Raw genomic sequence first — 23,016 nt, 5'->3', positions numbered from 1 at the left:
AACTGTCATTCAAGGGCTAGTCCCAGAAGTAACTGTTGTTTCAATCATCAGTCTCTACAAACGCACAATAGTTTTGCTAAAGAGTTGTCATCCTCAACAACCAGTCACACGCAGCCAGTCTGGTCACATGGCAGTGGGTCCTGGGAAACGGGTCTCCTCATCCGCGGTCATTTCTAGTAATAAGCTGTCAGGCTGTCCCACAGCCCATCCGTTGCCAGATAGGTTGTAGGCCACCCAGTTCTGCCCGACGCTTGTGGTCAAGCAGAAATTCAGTGCTGAAATCAGGCAAACCCATTTGTTGGACTAAATCCACAGGTTAGTTCAGTCAAAACAGGCAAACCCTTTGTGGGCACAGTCCCCGCCTGGGGGGTTCATGTTGGTGGGGCCATAGGGAAGGTTTTGGTCCCTGCACCCCCTCTTTTGCCTGCTTCCCTGGGGGTTGGGATTCCCGAGGTCGCTGACCCAAAGGCGGAGATAAGGCCACAGAGGCGGGTTCTCTGGGGTCTGCAAGGGGGGTGCAGAGGGAGAGGGCTGTGCAAGGGGTTCCCCACCACACCACTGTGTCATTGCTTTGTGTGACGGGGAAGAAGTTTCAATAAAGCAGCAACACGCTTCTCTCTGGCTGATGTGGTTCCTAAAATATGGTGTATGGCCAGGGCTGGGAACACAACCTCCATCATCCCAACACACACGCACACACACACACACACACACACACACACACGTGACAGTTCATTCAGTCCAGAAACTCTCAGAGGCCATGTCCAGCTAGAGAGTGTCATGACCTGGCACTGTTTCTGATCACAAATCATGGACCCTCTAAGCACCCTGATGTCTCCCTGATAAGGCATGGACTCCATTCACCTGGACAGCACCCACCTGGAGCCAGGTCCTACACTGGGCACTGGGGTGACCACAATAGGTCAGACTAGCCTCCAGTTACCCCCCATCTGGGGAAGGGGAAGACAGATATGTAAATGATTATGATAGCCTGTAATGATTATAACACCGTCATGGGGAAAGTCTGAGGGACCTAGGACAGCCAGAGGAGGCTTCTTGGAGGAGGTTTCACCGAGCTGAGTTCGAAGGATGAAGGGGCGGCAGTGAGCAAACTGGGGGAGGATGCTTTGGGCTGAAGTGGCAGGATGTGGGAGGCCTTGTGGAGGTGGGGAGAAGAGCTGGAGAGGTAGCCTAGTGTGGCTGCAAGTGGGGAGTGGAGGGAGAGGAGGCTGCCAGGGTCTGGGGGCCTGGATCACAAAGAGCCTTTGTGTACATCAGGGTTCTTTGGCTGCAAGCCCACCCTGGCTAACTTCAGCCAAGAAGGGCATTTACAGGAAGGAGATGCTTGCAAGTAACAGGAACCTTAGTGAACCAAGTTTATTGAAAACAATGACGACAACAACAAAAGGGTGGTCGTGATGTTTCTTGGCTCACATAAATGAAAAATCCAGGGAATCTGGTCAGGCGTGGTTGGACCCAGGAATCAAATTCTTCAGTCATCTCTTTCTCTCTTTCTCCACCTCTTGCCTTCTTCCTCCTGGGCTGAGCTGCCTGAGAGTGAAGCTGGCAGAGAGCATGAGGCAGCCTGAGTTGGGCTCCATCCCCAGTACCAAATGAGACCTAACAGAGCCTTGAATGCTGTGTCCAGGAGCGTGGGCTCATCCTGGGACAGGGGGAGTCTTTGAGGGTTTTTGGGCAGGGGAGTTACAGGATCGGGCTTGGGCTTTAGAAAGGAAGAGACCAAAGTCAGGGACCCATAAGAAGGCTGGTGAAGTCCTCCTGTGGAGAAGGAGAGAAGCAGATTTGAGAGGAATTGCCAACCTTCTGGAGTTGTCAGCTTTTCTTGGGGACAGCAGATTTCTTCATGGGTTTTATCTGCTCTTTATCAGATCCCCAAACAACTGATAAAGTGAGGCTCTAATAGAGATGGACGGCGACCTCCCTTTCACACATGAGGTAATTGAGGCCCAGAGACATCAAGTGATTTTCCTGAGGCCACACAGCAGTCAGGGGTTAGACTAAGTGCCTTTTCATTCTACTTTAAGTGGAGGCTAAAAGGGCTGGGGCCACAGTCTGTGTGAGTTCTTGCTTCTTGTGAAGATCCGTATGAAGAGGCCCCCCCCAGAAGCCCCCATCAAATGGGGATTGGGGGCAGAGGTCACAGGAAGAGGGGACTAGCCTTTCCTCCAGCCTTGCATCCTCATCAAGAAGATGCCAAGGGGCCATGGCCGTGTGTCCTGAAGACCAGCTGAGGTGATACCCCCATCCTCATTCCCACCCCAACCCTGGCTCGAAGCCAAAGAACGGGCTGAGGTGTATAGTGGAATTGTGCCCTGTGGCCAGGCGGCTGGGTGGGGGCTGGCCCGAGGAACAGGAAATAGCTGTGTTTGGGGAAGTCACGTGGCCCGGGCCAAGCCAAGGCAGCCCACCATCGCTGGGCAGCCCTCACCGCGGCCCTATCAATGCCCCATTTGAGGCTCATGCAGGGGTCCTTTTTTTTTAATTTTTATTTTTTTTTGTGGTACACGGGCCTCTCACTGCTGCGGCCCCTCCCGCCGCGGAGCACAGGCTCCGGACGCGCAGGCTCAGCGGCCATGGCTCACGGGCCCAGCCGCTCCGCGGCATGTGGGATCCTCCCGGACCGGGGCACGAAACCACATCCCCTGCATCGGCAGGCGGACTCTCAACCACTGCGCCACCAGGGAAGCCCCATGTAGGGGTCCTTTGACTGGGCTGGTTGGACCCACTGAGAGGGCCTGTTTGAACCAGACGCCTGGAAAGGAGCTGGCCCTAGGAAAGAGGGAATTCGTGCAGGCCAGGCAGGTGAGCGCCGCCCGGACAGGCTGTCTCTTGGAGGGAAGGAGAGTCGACAAAATCAAGCCCTTGTGGCTGAGCGGGAGGGCGCACCCCAGTTTCTCAAGGCTGTGATGGTAGCAGGAACAGTCACTGAGTGGGCACTTCAGTGTGTCATCTCTGTGACTCTCCCACCTGCCCCACACGCAGGTGCCATGCAAGGATGATTCCTGGGGCTCAGGGCGGGCAAGCCACTTGCTCAGTGTCCCCATTGGTTAAGGGGCAGAGCTGGGCTTTGACTCCGACAGGTCTGACGGAGCCCGAGCTTCTCCCTCTGGTCCTTCCTGGCCCACCTCAGGCACCTTGCAGGGTGAGCAGAGTGATGACATGATTCCGAAACTTGAAGAGCCCCTTGAAGATGGGGACTGAGGCATAATCATCATGGAACGTCCCGGCACCGAGCACAGCCCTGGCTCTAGAGCCCTACGTTGCTTGCGGTAGAGGAGGCATCCGTTGTGGGTGCAGGACCCGGACAGAAGGTGACGGGGGAAGTGGTCCAGGTGAGGTATGTTGGGGGCACAAACTCAGGCAGTGGCCATGGGGCTGGGTAGATTCACAAGGAATTTGGGAAGCAGGGTCTGCAGGGCAGAAGTGAGGAAGAGGAGGTTCACGAGACTGGTGCCCAGGTTTGGAGAGTCTTTGGGATGGTGGTGCCCAGCTCTGAGCTGAGGATATAGGACGGGGGACAAAAGAAGATGCACTAAGCTTGCATTTGAGCTACCCTGGGGACCACATGATTGGAGTTACTCAGGAGGCAGCTGTGTCTATAGGTCTGGAGTCAGGAGAGTGAGGAAGGAGGGAGGTTGAGATGTGAGTGCCGTCTGTGGACACATGGGTGGGATGTCATGTGGATGGAGGGTCACCAAGTGGTTGGGTTCACGGAGGCGTTAACCCATCAGCAGGACGTGATACTGGCCCATGGCCTCCTAGGACATGCCCTCACGTGAAAGTACACGTCTCCTTGTCCTGTCCAGCCTCTGGCTTCCAGCCCGCCTGACTGCTTGTAGGGACTGAGACCAAGACAGCATGTGTGAGGTCTGACGGCCCATGAGAGAGAATGGTTCACATACACAGAGGCTGTGGCCTGAAGGGGCCATAAATCTGAAGGACAGCACAGCTACACTGCAACAGCCCACGGGTAGTGGGGATGAGTATACCCACATGGCGGATGAAGAAGCCTTGTCCTGGATTTACGGACAAGTTCTCCATTTTGTGAGGTCTCTGCTGACTTTGGGGAGACCAGGGATTCATGTCCAATCAGACAATGAAATCTCCAATTTGCAATGAAATAGTTTTAATTCTTAAAGACTCAAGTTTTAAGTTCTAGGTTAAAGGAAGCTGGGCCCGGGGGGTGTGAGAACACCTGCGCTGGGTGTGAGAAGTTGCTCCTGTGGGTCTCTGCGGCCACAGGCCCCTCCCACTGCCCACCTGGATGGGCTCCCACTGCCCACCTGGCTGGGCTGTCTGGGAGCTGGCGCTCACATTCCAACCTCTCCCCTGGGACTCCCGGAGGAAGCGGGCCTCATTAGCCACAAGGGCGTTTCAGTAGGCAGTGGGCTTGGCAGGGAGCGGCCAGCACAAGGGAGCCGCAGCCTTAAACAAACAGAGTCCATCTGGTAAACAGTTTTGCTGCCGTCTCCCCGGCCCAGGTGGTTAAGCAGGACACTGACCTTGCAGCTTCCTCTGCTCCACGTGCTGGGGGGACAGTCCAGGCAGGGAGGCAACCTTGGCAAAGGCCTGGAGACGCGACCACAGGTCAGAGGGTGACTCCAGCCTGGGAGTCTCCCCTCTGATAACTCACAGCTTACAACACCACAGTTCTTTCAGCCTTGACCTTGCCAGGGCCAAGTTGCTGAAATTTTACACATAGGTGGAGCTGAGTTCCTGTCAGAGGGTTTGGGGAAAAGCCAAGGTGTTCTAAGGGGCTTCAGGTGGGACAGTGGGAGGAACAGGGACCTGCCAGGGACATCACCGTGCACCTTCCCAGCTCCTCTGCCCTGAGAGGTGACGGCAGTTGTCGTAGGGGGAGTGTGGGAAGGAAAGATCTAGATGTTCCTGGCTTTGGGCGTCCTTATGGGGGCTGTGGGTGGAACAGCCTTGACACTGTAACATCCCTTGGTGGCCCATGGTCACTCTGCGAGTGAGAACAGGGCCAGACCTTTCTCTCAGGTGGTCAAACTCCACAGGGTGCTGTCCCAGCACCGTCCATCGCTGAAGGCACCGCAGGGGGAAGGACCTGCAGACTCAGTAAGCACCAGGCGTAGTTTTGGTGTAATTAGCGCCTAGTCCTCCCCACACTGACCCTGAAGCAACTTTTCCTGAACTGAAAAATGCTGTATTTCTTTCTTTCTTTTTGAGATCCAGTTTTTTTTTTTTTTTTGCGGTACGCGGGCCTCTCACTCTTGTGGTCTCTCCCGTTGCGGAGCACAGGCTCCGGACGCGCAGGCTCAGCGGCCATGGCTCACGGGCCTAGCCGCTCCGTGGCATGTGGGATCTTCCCGGACCAGGGCACGAACCTGTGTCCCCTGCATCGGCAGGCGGACTCTCAACCACTGCGCCACCAGGGAAGCCCCGAGATCCAGTTTTTATCTTTTTAGATATATGTCTAGAAGTGGCCTTGTTGTAGCATAAAGTTCCAAATCGATTTTTAATTTTTTGAGGAACCGTCATCCTGTTTTACATAGTGGCTGAAATGACTTACATTTCCCCCAACAGGCAAACAGGGAACAAGGATTCCCTTTTTTCCATGTTCTCACCGATGCTTGCTTTACCTTGTCTTTTTTCTTTCTTTTTTTTTTTTTAATGTGGTATGCGGGGCTCTCACTGTTGTGGCCTCTCCCGCTGCAGAGCACAGGCTCCGGACGCGCAGGCTCAGCGGCCATGGCTCATGGGCCCAGCCGCTCCATGGCATGTGGGATCTTCCCGGACCGGGGCACGAACCCTTGTCCCCTGCATCGGCAGGCGGACTCTCAACCACTGCGCCACCAGGGAAGCCCTACCTTGTCTTTTTAATGATGGCCCTTTTAACAAGTGTGAGGAGATGTCTTGTGGTTTGATTTGCATTTCTCTGATAGTGATGTTGAGCATCTTTTCATGTATCTGTGGGCCATTTGGATGTCTTCTTAGAAAAAATGTGTATTTACTTCCTCTGTCCATTTTTGAATCAGATTTTTTTTTGAAGTAGAGTTGATTTACAATATTGTGTTAATATTCCCTGTGTTACACGGTAAATCGTTGTTGTTTATCTATTTTATATATAGTCGTGTGTATCTTTTAATCTCAGACTCCTAATCCCTGCCCCCGCCCCCTCCCTTTCCTCTTTGGTCATAAGTTTGTTTTCTTATGCTTTCTTATAAGTTTGTTTTCTATGATTGTGAGTCTGTTTCTGTCTTGTAGATTCACTTGTATTATAAAAATGTTGTATTTCCTTGTCAATCCCCTGTCCTCTTCCCTCCCTCCCCTTGTTCTATGCCCATATATACCACCGGGTGGGCAGAATTCTAAGAAACCTCCAATGACCTATGACCTTGTCTAGTTCTCTCCCCTCGAGTGTAGACAGAGCCTGGGACTCTGATGGGACAGTCACTCCTGGGATTGGGTTATGTTAGCTGGTAAGTTGACTTTGAGAAAGGGAGATTATTCTGGGTGAAACTGACCTGATCAGTTGATCCCTTAAAAGGGACTGGGCTCTTCAGAAAGAGGAGGTTTGGCATGGGAGAGATGTGACGCGTGAGAGGTCTTGGGGGAGAGCACATGACAAGGACTGTCGGGTGACCCCTGGCTGCTGAGTGGTCCCTGGGTAACAGCCTGCGAGCGGAGGTGGGGAGGGAGTTCAGTCTGACAACCGCAAGGAAATGAATTCTTCCAACCACCGTGTGAGCTTGAAAGAGGATCCTCAGCTCCAGAAAAGAACAAGGCCCAGCCTCGATTACAGCTTGATTTCAGCCTTGCGAGGCACTGAGCAGAGAACCCAGACTTCTGACCTTCAGGAACCATGAGGGGCTATATTTGTGCTGTGTTTAAGCTGCTAAGTTTGTGGTCATTTGTTACGTAGCAATGGAAAAAGAATGTAGCACCCCTTCCCGATTTGGAGGAAGTTTTGTTTTTCGTCCTTCAACGTCTCAGTGACGGCAGCACCGACGACCCTGCACGTCTGAAGTCTTGGTCAGTGTAGACCCAGAGTTTTGAAAGATGAAACAGGTAAGCCAACCATTGTTTACACAACCTCAAGTGGTCTTCTCAGGTCTCCAGAGGCTCTGTTTTGAGGCTGAGGGGACAACAGCAGGGATTTCAGGCAACACAAAGGGAAGTTAGGTACCTTAGAAATTGGGAGAGAAAATATATTCTGTTCTGCGAGCCAGAGCATTATATTAAATTCAGAGCTCACATTCTTAGGAGGGGGAGAGACAAATTGAAATGCCACTGGGAGCTGGCACCACACTGGTAATGGGCTGAAATCCGTGTGTTGTAAAGGATGGTTGTAGGATGTGAGGACGTTTTCATTAGGGAAGAATCAACTTAGTGGGGGTGTGGCCATGATCTTCAGGTCGCTGAGCATGGTATACTGGGAGACTGGCTCGCTCTCAGAGCCGGATGGAAAATACTTTGGGGAACACCAAGCTCCCTGTCCAAGGGGCCAAACACCATAGGCTGGACAATAGCTTTCCAGAGAGAGACTTTATGTTTCATATGGGAGGTTGGGTGAGATCGGTGGTTTAGTTACATCAGAAGCACCTTAGAAATACAGATTCACTGGATCTGGGAAGGATCCTGGGAATCTGCATTTTCTTTTGAACCACCTTAACCAAACTATCGACTGTTTGCGGGTAACTGAAGGAAGTATAAAACAGAGAGTGACTTGCAGATGCATTTGAGTGAGGATTCTGCTTAGTGCCCTGCAGATCCTAGCTGCCCTTGGGGGTCCTGTAGGGATACCTCCCTTCCTGGTCCTCCCCTTCCCCACCTGTTGGGGTCCTGTTCTTCCCGACACCCAGGACGGCCCCAAAGGCATCCTCATCTTGGACCCCAAAGCTTTACCTTCACTTAGCTTAAGTTCTCCCCAAAGCAGATCCTGAGACGTGGACTTGGGTACAGATTGTTTATTTGGGAGGTGGTCCCAGGAAGTACAGTGGGAGGGGAAGTGAGGCAGAGAAGGGATAAAAGCCAATGAAAATGTGCAGTGAGAGAAGACTGAGGAGGGAGTGACTCATTCTGTGCCAGAGGAGAGAGGGGGATGGTGGGGGGAGGGAGAGAGACTGGCAATGGCCTGGAAAAGGTGTCAAGAAACAGATTTTGAAGGACCTTAAATGTCCAGCTAAATTTGAATTTTCATCTAGAGGTGATATAAGGCCAACAGAAACTGTTTTTCCTTGGGAAGCGTGATAGAGCATGTCCTGCTCCCTAAACACCCACACCCACCCCTGGAGTCATTCCATCCCCAGGTGGAGTCAGGTGATGTGTGCTCCTTTTTTCTCTCTCTTGTCCGTGTGTCTGGAGACAAAATATGTGGAAATGATGGGCTACCAAGGTAGAGGCAGCTTTGGCGAGGGCCTGTCTAGCGCTGGGCTGTGTCACGGGAGAGAAACAGACCCTCGTGTCGAGCCATTGTGATCTGAGGGCTTGCTTGTTGCTGTAACTTGGCCTATTCTCTGCTGATTAATACAAGAAGGCATTGTGAAAGCAGTAAGCATGGATGCGGCACTCCATACCTTTCGTCCTCCACCATCCTCTGACATGGGCATTGAGATCCCCACTTTATAGACATAGAACTGAAGAGCACAATAGTGAGGGGATTCACCTGATGTCAACACAGCTGGCAGGTGACGGAACAAGGACTCAAACCCAGCTCTGTCTGATTCCAAAACTTTTTCACTTCATAGGATTCCTCAGTGTCTGGCATGAGCACCACTGACAGAAAGCAAGATAATTCCGGTGATATGTGGAAGAAAAAGTTAAGTTTAATTAGTTTTCAATTTATTCGAAGGCATATTGGAATAAGTATGTAATCGGTACATCAAACCAGTGATTTCATGGCTGTTGTTTCAAATAAGAGAGGAGAAATTTTTGTCCAAAAGTGAGTTGGTTTAATGTTAGAAAGATTAATTTAAAAAATAGTAAAGGTATATGTGGATCCAGCAAACGGTGATGATGGTTTGGAAGGATGAGGGGACAGGCAGGCCTGGACTGCGCTGCATCGAGAGATACCCAGGTTTGCTCTTCAGGAAATGAATTGAGCTTGGGGCATAGGAAGGGGAGTCCTGTGTGCTTTCTCCTGACCCACACTGTGCCCAGGGGCCTCTCAATGGATCACAAACACTCTCTCTTGGATAAAACACTAAAGTCTTTAAGTTTCTGGAAACCCGAGGTGTGTGAAAACAAGGAGAGGGAACAGGGGGAGCCCTTCACGGCTGCCTGTCTGTCTCGGGAGCAGCCTTGATGAAGGCCCCTCAACGCGGTTTTTCTCCTTGGTTAATACCGGACACACTGTTCCTGATTTTGATTCCTGGGGTAAAATGTTTCACATTTTAAAAACACAAATATTTATTTTCTTTCCTCAATGTATATACTCAACTTCCAGGTCTCCTCCCCACCAAGCCCCCACTCCCACTATGGAATGTTAAAGCTGCCCCTTTGGAGGGAACCCATCTCTGTTCCTGAAAACTTACCTGTAGCATGTTTCTGTGGCTCTGTTAATGAGCGAAGTGACACAGAAAAGGCGCTTCTGTTCCTCTGAGGAGCCCATAGACCTGCCATTCAGAGACAGAACTGAAAGAGCTGTTTCATGGGCCCAGCTGCTGCCCCGGCCAAGAGGGCTTTGTACCCTGAGCTCCGGACACAGCTCTGTCCACTGGGGAGAGGGGTGGTGGGCTAGGAGACTCCAGCTCACGTTCTGCTCATCCACCTTCAGCAGAGGAGTGGGGGGCGGGCACTGTGCCTCTCTCATCATTGGTCACCATCACCTACCCCAGCCTGACCTTTGATGGTTAACATGGAAATGGACCCAGTTCATCATTACTTCCTTCTTTTAATTCATTTCTTTATTTGCTCACCAGATACCCTGTGATAGGCACCAAGCTGGGTCTGGGGGGTTTACTGGTGATGAGACAGACAAGCCCCCTGCTGGGAGGGAGCTGACATCCTCTGGGGCAAGGGTGGGGGTGGGGGCCAGACACCACATTCATAACACAATTTGGGGAAGTGATAAGGGTCACAATGACCACACCCTGAGGCATCTCTGGAGAAGAGAATTAGACTTTCAAGTTGCAGAGAAGAAAAGAAATCCATGTCAACTGATTTTTGGAACTGGGGAGGGCTGTGAATTGTGAAAAAATGAAACGAAAATGGGAAAAGTCAGAGGGAAATGTTTTTAACTTCCTTGTTCTCTAAATAGGGGCAAAGGGGAATGAGACCTGATTTCTAAGCTTGGCTCTGCCCCTAAACAGGCTGGGTGGCTTCAGGCAAGTCACGAACCCCTCTGGGCCTCAGTTTCCTCATCTGACAAATGGGCTAATATAGTTGGATCTGCTGACCTCACCGGTTTGTTGGGGGAACAAAGGAGACAGAGTGATAGAGCGAGTGACTGTGCCGTGTCACACGTGGAAGGGATTGTTATCATCATCACCTCTGAAGATTGTGACAATATTTGTTGGATCAGCTGTGCCCGGCAATCACTTTTTAAAAAGCAACTGTACCCTTCCTTTTATTGAGGTATAATTTATAGAGTGAAGTCACAGGCCTTAAGTATTAGCGATTATACCCCCCAAAAGATGATAATCTTTCAGCTCCCAATCTCCACTTCCATCCCTCATCGACTCCTCACATGGTTCCAGTGAGGCAGGCAAGAGCTACCATTCCCTTATCATCTTGTATGGCAACAAGCTGAGGCTCAGAGAGGCTAAGTCACCAGCTCCAGGTCACCCAGCTGGTGAGCAGCAGAAATGAATTTGAACGTGGTTCTCTCAGATGGCCAAGCCCATGCTCTCTCTGCTCTATCCCATCAACTACTGGACCCAGATGCAATGGTGGGGACCCTTCCTGATTATACTCCTTTACTTACAAGCCTTATTTTTGCCTCCTCTGTGCAGACCCTGGGCTAGTCCCAGACACAGAGCTGAATCAATCAGATACTTACCCACTCATGGATGAAATGGTCAAGGCACAGAAGCACAGGGAGGGGGTCCTAACCCCAGGGGAGCTAGGGGAGAGGTGGGCATGGAGAAGGCCCCTCCACTGAGCTTTGCCCGTGCAAGCAGGGTGGCTGAGAATACCGCTTTGGGGCCCTTTCCTGGCACTGACACTGAGCTGCACTTTAGACAAGTTACTTCAAAACTGTTTTTCAGTTCCTCACCTGGGAAGTGGCAGTAATAATATCGGTTGCCTCACAGTGTTGTCAAGAGAATTCAGTGAGATGGTTCATATAAGTCTGCTCTTCCAATCAACCCCTCCAGCGTTGATTGGAAGAGCAGACTTATATGAACCCAGTTTCCAGATGAGGAATCTGAGGCACAGAGAGGTGAAGTAACTTGCCTACAGTCACACAGGTAGTACAAAGCCAACCCAGGTCACCTGGCTCTTAAGTCTGAGCTTTCAACCATCTTCCCTACTGCCCCTCACATACTAGGGGCTCGGGTACATGTTCGCCCCGATAGGACCTTGCAAGATGGTTAGGCAGAGAGCGATCGGGAGGAAAGGGCATTATGGGTAGATGGTCCTGCGTATACAAAGGCTTGAGGAGAGCTCAGAATCCAGGCGCGGCTGGAGAGCAAGGTGTGTGTGGAGAGGCAGCACATGGCGATGGGGAGACTGGGGCTGGAACGGTTGGGGCAAGAAAAGCGTGGCTGCGGGATGAGGGCGCGGGCAGTGCTGGGGAGCGAGGCCGTTGGACTCAGGTCTCCCTGGGCTTGGAGTGGCAACTTCGGGCCAGCGCAGGCTCTGGGCCCTGGAGGAGCCACCCTCCACCCACCTGAGATTTCCTGGATTCCAGCTGCAGCTCCTGCAGGCAAAGGAGCCCTTGTGGTCAGAGGGGGCCTCCGAAGCCCAGGCCGGGCGGCTCCTTCCCTCCCTGGCACACACACCTCCATTCAGCCCGGCCCCGCCCCCCCCGAAGGGGGCCGCCCCACGTCAGTGGGGGGCCGTCTGGGCAGGCAGCGAGCTTGATAAGACCTGGCCCCCACTGGTCCCCACCACTGTGCCGATACCGCCTGCGCTGCCGGAACCATGAGGGTACTCTGTGGCCCCTGCCTCGTGCTCTGCAGCCTGCTGCTGCTGCAGGTCCCATGCGTACCTGGCCTTGCGCCCCCGTCCAGAGGTGAGGGGGCCCATGTGAGGTGGGGGACACCGGGCACCGAGACAGACAGAGGCTAAGTGGGATCCAGGATGGGGACAGGGGAAGGGAGGCAGGGGTGGCTTGCAGGCTGACCCAGGAGCAGACAGAGATGGTGACAGTCACAAGGGCTAGGGCAGGGTGACTCTGTCTGTTCTTTCCAGGGACATGAGTGGGGTTCTCTGAGCCTCTCTCTGGGCTTTTCAGCTCCCAGGCTCTCCTCAGGGACCACGCAAACTGCAGGGCCCTCGGTCTTCTGGGTCACCGAGGGCAGACGCTACCCAGAGAGCCTGCTGACATCTGGGGCTGCACCAGGCCCAGGGCTGAGCTCACAGCTCTCCAATGAGTGCAGATGTGGGGGGTGGCCAAGGAGGGGTTCCCCCTTCCACCAGCCCTTCCAGCAGATTCCTGATTGGCCTCCCCATGAGCTGTGCCCCTCTGAGTTTCAGCCTTGGACACAGAATCCTAGAATGCCCAACTCCTCCTGTACAGATGGGGAAAAAGAGGCCAGAGAGGAGAGGACCCGTCTAAGACCACAGAGCGACAAAGCCTCAGCCTCTGGGCTCCTGATCCACTGCCAGTTCCCTCACCCTCTCTGGGCCTCAGTTTACCCATTTGTAACCTCAGCTAGTGGAGACTGGGGAGCCAGCTGCAAGGTGATTTCTGAGGTCCCTTGAGGACCTCTGATGCCCGGGCCTAGGGAACTGTGGCTGGGGGCTGGGACAGTCCCGCACACCTTGCCTTTCCTGATTCTTCTTCCTGCATCCCTGTTTGGGAGCGGCTCAGACTCAGTGTGGGATGGAGGGGGCTGGCCTTTGTACTAAGTCCCACCAGGCTGCAGGTCCAGGCCAGTGATAACATCAGGCATTAGGCCTATTCTTCCCTCCAGACGGATGAGAAAAGTGAAGCTTCAAAGGTGCAATGATCTGCCCAGGGCCGCAGAGTGGCTGAGCTGGGCTTCGGAACCCTGTCTACCTCCCTCGGGCTCTGTGTACCACCCAGCACATGGTGCTGCGTCCCAGGCTGTCTGGGAAGACATTGCTCCTTGGGGGTGTGTCTCGGGGGCCCCCTTGGTCAGGCTGCCAAGGTGGCCACTAGGAACTCCGGCCTTTTTTCTTGCTCTTGGACACCAGCTGGCAGATCGACACAAACTGGGTCCACTTTGCTGATTTGCTTTAATGCTCAGATGAAAGAGGCCATGTTGACAGGTGCTGCGTTGGCCTTCAAGGCTGTGCCCACCCAAGGGCCCACCCTCAGGGCCCTCCTGCCCAGCCAGGGGAAAGAGCTGCCCCTTGTTGGCGGTAGCCACTCTGGGCTGAAACCTGAGACATGAAGGCTGTCTTCTCCTTTGCTGCCCCCTGAACACCCTGCGTGCCCAGCCCTGTGCTGGCACCCTACGTGCCCTTTTGCTTGTCCTCAAAGGATCCTGTAAGGAAGGGACCACCTGCTCATTGTACAGAAAGGAAACTGAGGCTCAGAGAGGTGAGGGTGCCATTTGAGCCTGTCTTTCCCATGGGCTGAGCAACCTCTGGCAAGTTGCTTGCTCCAGTGTCCTGAGGCTGATGATAGGACCCAGCCAGCCTGGTTCACGTCTGGTCGTCCCCGCCTGAGGCCTCAGGTCCAGACCTAAGTAGCTGCTGGTGCTCCGCTCTTTTGTCTTGAGTGTCTCTGGTCCATCCTCCTGACCTTTGCCGCCTCCCAGGGCACCTCTGCCGGACCCGGCCCATAGACCTGGTGTTCGTCGTCGACAGCTCACGCAGCGTGCGGCCAGTGGAGTTTGAGAAGGTGAAGGTGTTCCTGTCCCAGGTCATCGAGTCACTGGACGTGGGGCCCAATGCCACCCGCGTGGGCGTGGTCAACTACGCCAGCTCCGTGAAGCAGGAGTTCCCGCTGCGGGCCCACGGTTCCAAGGCCATGCTGCTGCAGGCCGTGCGCCGCATCCAGCCGCTGTCCACGGGCACCATGACGGGCCTGGCCATCCAGTTTGCCATCACCAAGGCCTTAAGCGATGCTGAGGGCGGTCGCCCCAGCTCGCCGGACATCAGCAAGGTGGGGACTCACGGGAACGTGGCAGCAGGTGACAGTGAAGGTTTTCAATGCCAGGAGCCTAGGCCTCTGAAGGGGAAGAGACTGTGCAAGGCTGCTCCCCAGGGGCCCCAGAGTAATGATATTAAAAATAACGCTGCCCCTTCCGGGCTTCTTACCATGAATCGTCTCATGGGGGCCTCACCACACCCCCTTTATCCAGATGAAAGAACAGGGGCTCAGGAAGGTGAGCTGTGACTCATGCAGCTGCACTTCTAACCCAGGCCCGTCAGATCACCAAGACCCAACCCAAGGGATTGGGCATCTGGGCCAGGGGTGGGGACTCAGGAATCAGAAGCAGACCCAGGTCAGAAGGAGAAAAGCAGCTAAGGGGGCTGGATGCCGAGTCTCAGACTCCAGCAGAGCTGTGAGGACCCAACTTCAGGGCAGGCTCAGGCAGGGGGTGACGAGGGCCAGGCTCAGCACCAGGGTCCCCGCCTGTTGCCCTTTCTGGGGTACAGCACACAGGAGCCTTGTGGGAGGGGAAGTGTTTTCCTCTTAGGAAAGGGCAGGTAGTATCTTGGGGAATGGAGGGAGAAAAGGCAGCATCTTCCTTCATTCCTTAGGCATCAATGTGGGAACAGCCTCCTTCCCAGGGCATACGGGAGAAAATGTCCAGACCGGAGGAAAAACTGCCATTCCGTAGCCTCTGCCTCCCTCTGGTGGCCAAAGGGTAGAACTGTACAGTGTTGAGCGCAGGTTTGGCCCGGCTGTCAGAGGCCCTCGTTTGACAGGGGAGAGGAGGCTCTACCCTCCGGCGGTCATGCCCGAGGGAGGAGACACCCAGAGGCCATGATGAGAGAACAGCTCAGCCTCGTCTCTCAGTCAGAGGAAACCTGTTGCCTCCTCCGCTATCCAGGTTCTCTTCCCTAGGCCCAAACCCTGGTGTTGGTGAGGGGCCAGATCCACCTGCTGCCCACGAACTGTGTGACCTGGGCTAGCCACTCCGCCCTTCTGGGTCAACCTCCTCTTATGTCACCCATCCTGAGGGCTTACTGGAGGGCCAAGCGGCCCACCCAGCGCGGGGAGGGAGGCCGGGTCCTCACACACGCCCCGCGTGTGTATCGCAGGTGGTCATCGTGGTGACGGACGGGAGGCCCCAGGACAGCGTGCGGGACGTGTCTGCGCGGGCCCGGGCCAGTGGCATCGAGCTGTTCGCCATCGGCGTAGGCCGCGTGGACAAGGCCACGCTGCAGCAGATCGCCAGCGAGCCGCAGGACGAGCACGTCGACTACGTGGAGAGCTACAGCGTCATCGAGAAGCTGTCCAAGAAGTTCCAGGAGGCCTTCTGCTGTGCGCGGGGCGGGGGATAGACCAGGCTGGGAGTGGTGCTGGGGGAGTGAGGTCGGGGGAGGGCGGGTACAGGTGTCTGGGCGGGGCCAGAAAAGGGGCGCGGCTGAGAGCGGCAGCGTGGGGGCGGGGCCTGGTCTGGAGGTGCCCTATACCGGGGCAGGGACTGAGACAGAGCCAACATCGGGGGCGGGGCCAGGGCTCAGAGCCGCCTGATCTGGGGGCTGGCCCTTGCCTGGGGTTAAGGGAGTTGGGGAAAGGCGATACCAAAAAGAAGTCCTTTTCGTGGTGGAATACTGGCAGGGACCAAGGAGGGGCCAGAAGCCAGTAAGGGGAGGGCCTAAAAAACCTGTGCTATTTGGACGGGGGTCGGGGGGGGGGAGCGTGGGGGGGGGGGGCGGGGGTAGAGGGGGTGTGGGGGTGTGGGGGTGTGGGGGGTGTGGGGCATTGGGGTGCCAGAGTCTTCTGCGATGTGGAAGGGTCTGAGGGGCCTGGGCATTGGGCAGGAGAAAGTTCAGAGTCTTTTGCAGACGAGAGGTGGGTCTTTGGCACGGGGCGGGCCTAGGAAGAGCATGAATCTGACTGTGAGAATTCCATGCACAGTACAATGCTCAATACGTGGTATCTAACAAATATTTGTTGAGCATCTTCTATGTGCTGTGTTCACTGCTGCATGTGTTGTTCTAGACACTTGGAATACAAGAGTGAACAAAGGGGATTAAAGGCCCTGCCTCTTTGGCCTATACATTTTTAGCGGGAAGTTTTAGTTTATTATCAGCAATATCACCTTCTCCGGGGATGTCAGCACTGCTGCAGTGATTCTGGCCCTAGGCTGAGGGTCTGGGACCCCATCCAGTGGGGGGCCTCAGTTTCCCTGAGCGTGTTGAGGGGCCATCCTTGCCGAGATGTCCGAGGCCCTGTGACGATGAGACTCTGAGTCTCCTCTTGTCCCCACAGTGGTGTCAGACCTGTGCGCCACAGGCGACCATGACTGCGAGCAGGTGTGCCTCAGCTCCCCGGGCTCCTACACCTGCGCCTGCCGCGAGGGCTTCACCTTGAACAGTGATGGCAAGACGTGCAATGGTCAGTGGGCCGGACACAGGCAGGCCTGGGGAAGGAGGCGGGCAGGGGACCAGGCCTCGGCCCCTCCCCAGGAAGCCCACTTGAGCCTCTCTGTACTTGGCCTCTGAACCAATCTGCAATAGATGCCTTCTAGAGTTTGGTGTCAGCAGAAGTTCTCTTCTCACTGCTGTCCCTCTTTCTGTCACAGTGGGTGGTAGGTTTAATATGGTGAGAGGAGTTACATAGTCTTGAGTTCACATCTTGGTGCCACTACTTCTGAGCTGTGTGATTTAAGAGCTTTTATAGCTTCGGGTTTCAATGCTGTAAAATGGGGGCCAGGAACTTAGGCTCCACAGAGGAAGTTTTGAGGACCAAATGGGATGATCCTCCGTACAGATCTTGGGTGTGGTGCATGCCCAGCCAGTGGCTGTGATGAATATGAACTTAAGCATCACTCCCTTGCCTTCCTACCCTCCCCAGTCTGCAGCGGTGGAGGTGGCAGTTCGGCTACTGACCTGGTTTTCCTCATTGATGGATCCAAGAGTGTGAGGCCAGAGAACTTTGAGCTGGTGAAGAAGTTCATCAACCAGATTGTGGACACGCTGGATGTGTCAGACAAGCTGGCCCAAGTGGGGCTGGTGCAGTACTCAAGCTCTGTGCGCCAGGAGTTCCCGCTGGGCCGCTTCCACACCAAGAAGGACATCAAGGCAGCCGTGAGAAACATGTCCTACATGGAGAAGGGAACCATGACCGGGGCTGCCCTCAAGTACCTCATCGACAATTCCTTCAGTGTGTCCAGTGGGGCCAGGCCTGGTGCCCAGAAGGTGGGCATTGTCTTCACTGATGGTCGGAGCCAGGACTACATTAATGATGCTGCCAAGAAAGCCAAGGACCTTGGTAGGTGCTGTCTGGACCCTGAACACCACCAGTGGCCAGGGGTACACATGGAACAGCTCAACTATAGTTTATCTTATGTCTGTTCTGATGAGTGCCCTAAACCCAGATTCAGTGTGAATGAGGAGGGATTGGTGTTTGTCCAGCTCTTTTTTATACTAATGAGGAAACTGAGGTCCCAGAAAAGTAAGTGGCTAGCTTGATGGTCCTTTGGTAGGTGGGGCTTAGAACTTTTCTAGTTGAATGTTCCCAAGAACATACCAACTGTTGGCAGGCAACCCCACTTTGGGACAAGCCTGAGTTTTATCATCTATTAAATGAGAATAATAATAACCACCAGATGGATGGTTATGAGGATTACATGAGATTGCAAAGTTCCCAGTACAGTCAATACAAGTCTGATATATGGTAAAAGCTCAGCAAATGTTGATTTCCTCAATTATTATACCTGCAATTCCAGCATCTGCCACCAGGAGGTGTCTGCTGTTGATTGCCTGGGGATTCCATGGGAGGCTCAGCTATGGCTGCCTGCCCACATGGCCACTGCTACTCATCTTGTTCCTCTTGGCAGGCTTTAAGATGTTTGCTGTGGGTGTGGGCAACGCTGTGGAGGATGAGCTGAGGGAAATTGCCTCGGAGCCCGTGGCAGAACACTATTTCTACACGGCTGACTTCAAGACCATCAACCAGATTGGCAAGAAGTTGCAGAAGAAGATCTGCGTGGGTGAGTGAGGCCAGAAGTTGTGTTGATGGGAGGAGCAGGTGGGGCTCTGGGAGGGGTGTGTGTGTGTGTGTGTGTGTGTGTGTAACCATCCTGGACTGGATGTGGGTGGGGAAAATGGGAGCTGGGGTGGCACCATGAGTTGGCAGAATCAGGAGGAAGCCTGGTCAGTCAGACTTTAACAACCAGCAACTGTATATTGAATGCTCTTACACATGTGGCACTCTTCTCAGTGCTCTCCAAATATGAATCATTTAATCCTATTTGGTAGGAATATTGTTATCTCCATTTTACAGATAGGAAAACCAAGGTCAGAGGGGTGGAACCACTTAATAACTGGAGGAGCCAGGATTTGAACCGTGCTTCCTCCCGTGATCCTCCCTGGTGACCTTGCCAGCTAGTTCCCAGTGGTAAAGAGTATGGATTCCAGAGCCAGACACGCCTGGGTTTGCATGTTTGTTCTGACACTAACTAGCTGTTGGCCACGGGGCAAGTTGTTTTCCTTCTCAAGTTCTTCATTTGTAAAATGGGATTAATGACTTCAACCCCAAAGAATCGGGGTGAGGGGTCACCAAGATGACCTAGAGGCCCCTGATGACAGTGTCCTATGCATAGTAGCTGACCAGCGTGGGCATGCTAATATTGGAGTTCTTTATCAGGGCTTTGAGGGAGCAGGAAGACATTCAGGGGTCGCCCCCTCCATCATTCCTAGGAGCTCTGTCTTAAGAATTTCACGTGTCTCTCTGCCTTCTCGCATCTCCTAGGCCCCACACTCCCCCAAGACACCCTAGTCCTGGCCCTGGGCAGTGACCACCTGCCTTTCTGGCAGGCAACCGCTCACCATCCTCTTTCTCTTTCCCTACTTTCTGTCCACCCCAGAGGAAGACCTGTGTGCCTGCGAGTCCATCGTGAAATTCCAGACCAAAGTGGAGGGGCTGCTGCAGGCCCTGACCAGGAAGCATATCCTTTCGCAGAGGCTGCTGCGGGGAGGGGGAGGGGGAGGGGGAGGGGGGAGGGGGAGGGGGAGGGGGAGGGGGGGAGGGCCCTGTCGGGAGAGGAGAAAGCCGTGCCCCTTTTGTGGTGTGATCGGGGCAGGCTCCTCCTTGCCTGCCTCCTGCTGAAGACGGGCTGGATCCTGGCCAGGTAGGCTGGCCCCGGCTTTGATACTGACCCTGCCATAGCAAAGGCAGGAACCAAGCTCTAGATTGGACACACACAAGAGTCCTGGACACGCTCAGGAAAACATGGTGCCCATGGACTTCCATTGCTCAAGCTCTCGGTGACATGACTACCCACCAGTCTATACTCAGATGGGGCTGGACCCCTCACAGCTCCCCTGGCTCAGGCAGGACTAGGTGGAGACCCAGCAGGCCTAAACCTGCAACTGGACAGGGCTGGGCTTTCCGGGCTCACTGTAACTGCTTGCTTGATTTTGGAAAGCACTATTCTGAGGGCTGTGAATGGATAAGTTTTGACATTGGGGGGAACACACGCTATGAGGGGTAAGTGAGAGAAAGTCCTGGAAGGGGGGCCCTGCGTTCAGGTGCCACCCCGTCACTGCCCTGCTCTGGCCAACCTGCACATCTCCTTAACTCCCAGTCCACTGGAAGCTGTGAGTAAGCGGCTGGCCATCCTGGAGAACAGAATCGTCTAAGGCTACCTGTCCCCCACGACCTCTCCATCTCCCTGCCCCCAGTGCAGCTCACAGAGCCCAGTGTGTGTCCCCTAGAGCCTGAGTTTAGTCTAGCTTTGCCATTTCAGTGAGGGGGGCTTGGGAAGGGTGGGGCCCTGGGGCGGCACCGGGTCTCTCCCTCTCCCACCCTGCGAGCCTGGGGGGAGTGCGTGTTTGAGTGTGTGTGCAGGGAGCGTGTGCGTGTTTGGGAGTGTGTGTGTGTGTGTGTGTGTGTGTGTGTGTGCGTGCGCCTGAGGCTGGGTGTGTATCTGAGAGCATGAGTGAGAACACAGGGGTGAGTGTGGGAGGAACTGCGTTTGCATTTTTTTAATCAAAAGCTTAATATATTCCCATATTTTTTAGTTCACCCTTTCTTGACTGAGAGTGCTGTGATCTCTTTTCTGATTTCTCTATTCCCCTTCAAAAAACCATTAAATGTGACTTAACTTAAGCACTGAATGGGGCCAGTGGCAGTGTGGTTATTTGGGGAGCAGGAAGAAGGACCGTGAGGGTGGTGGGTGACGGGGATGGTCGCAGGATGGCAACAGTGGTGGTAACAGGGATGAGGGCCACCGCTCCCAACCTGGCTCACGTTTGTTCTGCCTTTTCAGTTCCAAACTCCTTGATGAGGTCTCATTTCACCCTCCCAGCAACCTTACCCAGAACAGACTTTGAGTCGTCCCCATTTTACAGATGGGAAAGCTGAGTTCCTGAGTGATAAGATGACTTGCTTGGCAGTGAGTCAGTTGGAGAGACAGGGCTTGAAGCCAGGACTGTGAGACATCAAAAGAAAAAGGCGCCCGATAGGGCCATCCACCATTCATTCATTCATTTATTCATGCAAAGAGCAAACACAGAGCGCGTGCCCTGTGTCAGGTGGTGGGGAGATGGTGGCCTATGGGACAGATACTCTCCCATTTCTTAAGGGACTTCAGTTGAGCAGGGTGCCCTGTCACCCTCAACCCAGCTGGAGGAAAAGAGAGACGGTTTGGATTGTACCAGGACCCCTGGGGTGAGTGCGTGTGTGTGTGTGTGTGTGTGTGTGTGTGTGTGCACGGTGGGGTTGGTGAGGAGCCTGGGCTGGCCCATTGCCCTCTGCCCCGCCCCTCACCCCTTTGGAGTCTCCTCCATTGCGTCCTGGTGCGTCAGCAGCCTCGGTCCCACCCCCAACACAGACAGCTGCAGCCTCTGCCTCAGGGACGGCGCAAAGAAAGTCTTTGACCCCCATGTCCCCCTGACCCTGTCCCAGACCCCTCTGGAGTCTCAATCCCGCGCCTCCCAGAGGGGGAGCTTGGCTGATTTTTGGAACCCATTCTGGTTTAATGGAGCATTTTTAGCGTAAGAACTAGATTCCCACTTGAGAGCACGTAAAAGGCTTTTATAAGAAGCTCAAACCCTCCTGAAAGATCTTCCTTAGAGGCAGTTCAAGGAGTTAGAATAACACCACCAGCAACACCCAGGAGCCAACCTGGGAGTTGGTAAAACAGCACAACCTCATAAGAGCAGCGTAAAAGTCACACAACCATGCACAGCTTTCACCCAGCCCTTTCTCTGTGCCAGGCCCTGAATGAGGGGTTTTTCTGCTGTCCAAAGAGGCACCTTGTCACAGCCCCTGTGGCAATTGCTCAGCCCACACTTCCTGTCTTCTGAGATTATCCCCACTACTGGCCCCCTACTCCACCCTACCCCTCCATGGGAGAGGGGTATCAAGGCCATGTGGATGCAGGGTAACCCTGCCTCCTGGACTCAGCTGATTGGTTAAAGGGGGTCACATGACCCAAGTTGGGCCAATCAGTGTCTCTCTTCTGGGAATTTGGACCTGAGGACCCTAGGTACCTGGCTGATGGTGCTGGAGCTCGGAGGTCTCTCTCATCTTCCCGATGTGCTGATGGCTTTCTAGTCCAAGGCTGTTTCAGTGACATTGCTGTGTAACAAACCACCCCAAAACTTAGTGGCTTGAAACAACCACCTGTTATTGTGCGATTCTGTGGTTGACCAGGCTCAGTCAGGTGGTTCTTCTGCTCTGCCTGGTGTTGGCTGGGGCTGCAGTGGTCTGGGTCCCAACCAGGCTGGAGTGTGTCCTGCTCACATGACTGCTGCCTTGGTGAAGACACTAGCCAGACTGACTTTGTCTCCGTCTCTGTCTCTCTCTCCGTGTAGTCTCAGGGCCTTACTTTCTCCATGCGGGGGTCTCCAGCAGGGGAACTGGACTTCTTACATGGCAGCTCAGGGCTTCCGGAAGCTTCTGAGGCCCCACATTGGCACTGCATGTCTTTCACCATATTTTGTTGGTCAAAGCAGTTATAGCCCAGCTCAGATTCAAGGGGTGGGAGATGCACTTCACCTCTCCTCCATGAGGGGAGAGTGACAAGGAATTTGTGGCCATTTTTAATCTACCACCTGGGGTCATTCCCTGGTCCCCCTGGGCTTGGCTACACTGCCTGGCCATGCATGAGACACCCAGGAAACCTCAACAGCGTTAAACACGGTCAAGTCAGTTTCTGTTTCAGGCAATGCAAAGCACTGACTTGGCTGTCCCCTCACCTGTATTTTCCCCCACCCATGTGTGGGCTTGGTGTCCTGGTTCTCAGCTTTCAATTCTGGGAAGTGGCTGGAGCATCCTGGCTTCTAGCTCCTCAGCTGCCTGGTGACTTGGCAGGGCCTTTCACCTGAGTCCCGCAGGCTGCATGCCTGGAAAAGAACTACTGGCCCTGCCCCAAGGGGGGGCTGCAGGGGGTGACTGAGGAGCGAATGGGAAGCACTCAGCACAGCTCTCACCCACACTTTGTGTCCAGAGTGGAGCTGGCATCACCGCTGCCATCTGGGGGATGGTTTCCTGGCCTCAGGGAGACACCCACACCTGTCAGTTCCTCAACACCTCCTTCGCTCCCGTCTGGTACTGGTGTCCCTCGAGATACTGCAGCCACCTGACGTCCAGTGGCTGTACCACCTGGGGCACCCGTTACCTGCTGGGAGGCCACCCCAGAGGGTGTACCACAGCCCCCTGTAAGCCTTCTGCTCCTCAGCAGGGAGCTCAGCCGCCCTGTGTCCTGGTAACAGGTGCCCATCCCCTGGCCCCTCCAGGAGGCCAAGATGAGGACAGCCTTCCCTGTGCTT

General features: G+C 54.3%; 1 protein-coding gene across 1 annotated transcript; it reads left to right on the top strand.

The window, feature by feature from the left end:
• Positions 1-12,069: 12,069 nt before the first annotated feature.
• MATN1 (matrilin 1) lies at positions 12,070-19,881 on the top strand. Its single transcript, XM_060081604.1, has 8 exons — positions 12,070-12,160; positions 13,878-14,224; positions 15,331-15,553; positions 16,508-16,633; positions 17,093-17,509; positions 18,078-18,230; positions 19,107-19,187; positions 19,832-19,881. Exons 1-8 carry the CDS (start codon positions 12,070-12,072, stop codon positions 19,879-19,881), a joined length of 1,488 nt encoding a protein of 495 aa, XP_059937587.1.
• Positions 19,882-23,016: the final 3,135 nt, after the last annotated feature.

The sequence above is a fragment of the Mesoplodon densirostris genome, chromosome 2, assembly GCF_025265405.1.
Source record: "Mesoplodon densirostris isolate mMesDen1 chromosome 2, mMesDen1 primary haplotype, whole genome shotgun sequence".
Classification (NCBI taxonomy): domain Eukaryota; kingdom Metazoa; phylum Chordata; class Mammalia; order Artiodactyla; family Ziphiidae; genus Mesoplodon; species Mesoplodon densirostris.
Note: the sequence above shows the minus strand (reverse complement) of the source record. Positions and strands in the feature narration are given on the sequence as shown.

Bases quoted from the DNA above. Each gene is read 5' to 3' on its own strand.
- MATN1 (XM_060081604.1), top strand. From the start codon at position 12,070: ATGAGGGTACTCTGTGGCCCCTGCCTCGTGCTCTGCAGCCTGCTGCTG. The intron at 14,225-15,330 runs GTGGGGACTCAC...TGTGTATCGCAG, and splicing joins GCTCGCCGGACATCAGCAAG to GTGGTCATCGTGGTGACGGA. The intron at 17,510-18,077 runs GTAGGTGCTGTC...TCCTCTTGGCAG, and splicing joins CAAGAAAGCCAAGGACCTTG to GCTTTAAGATGTTTGCTGTG.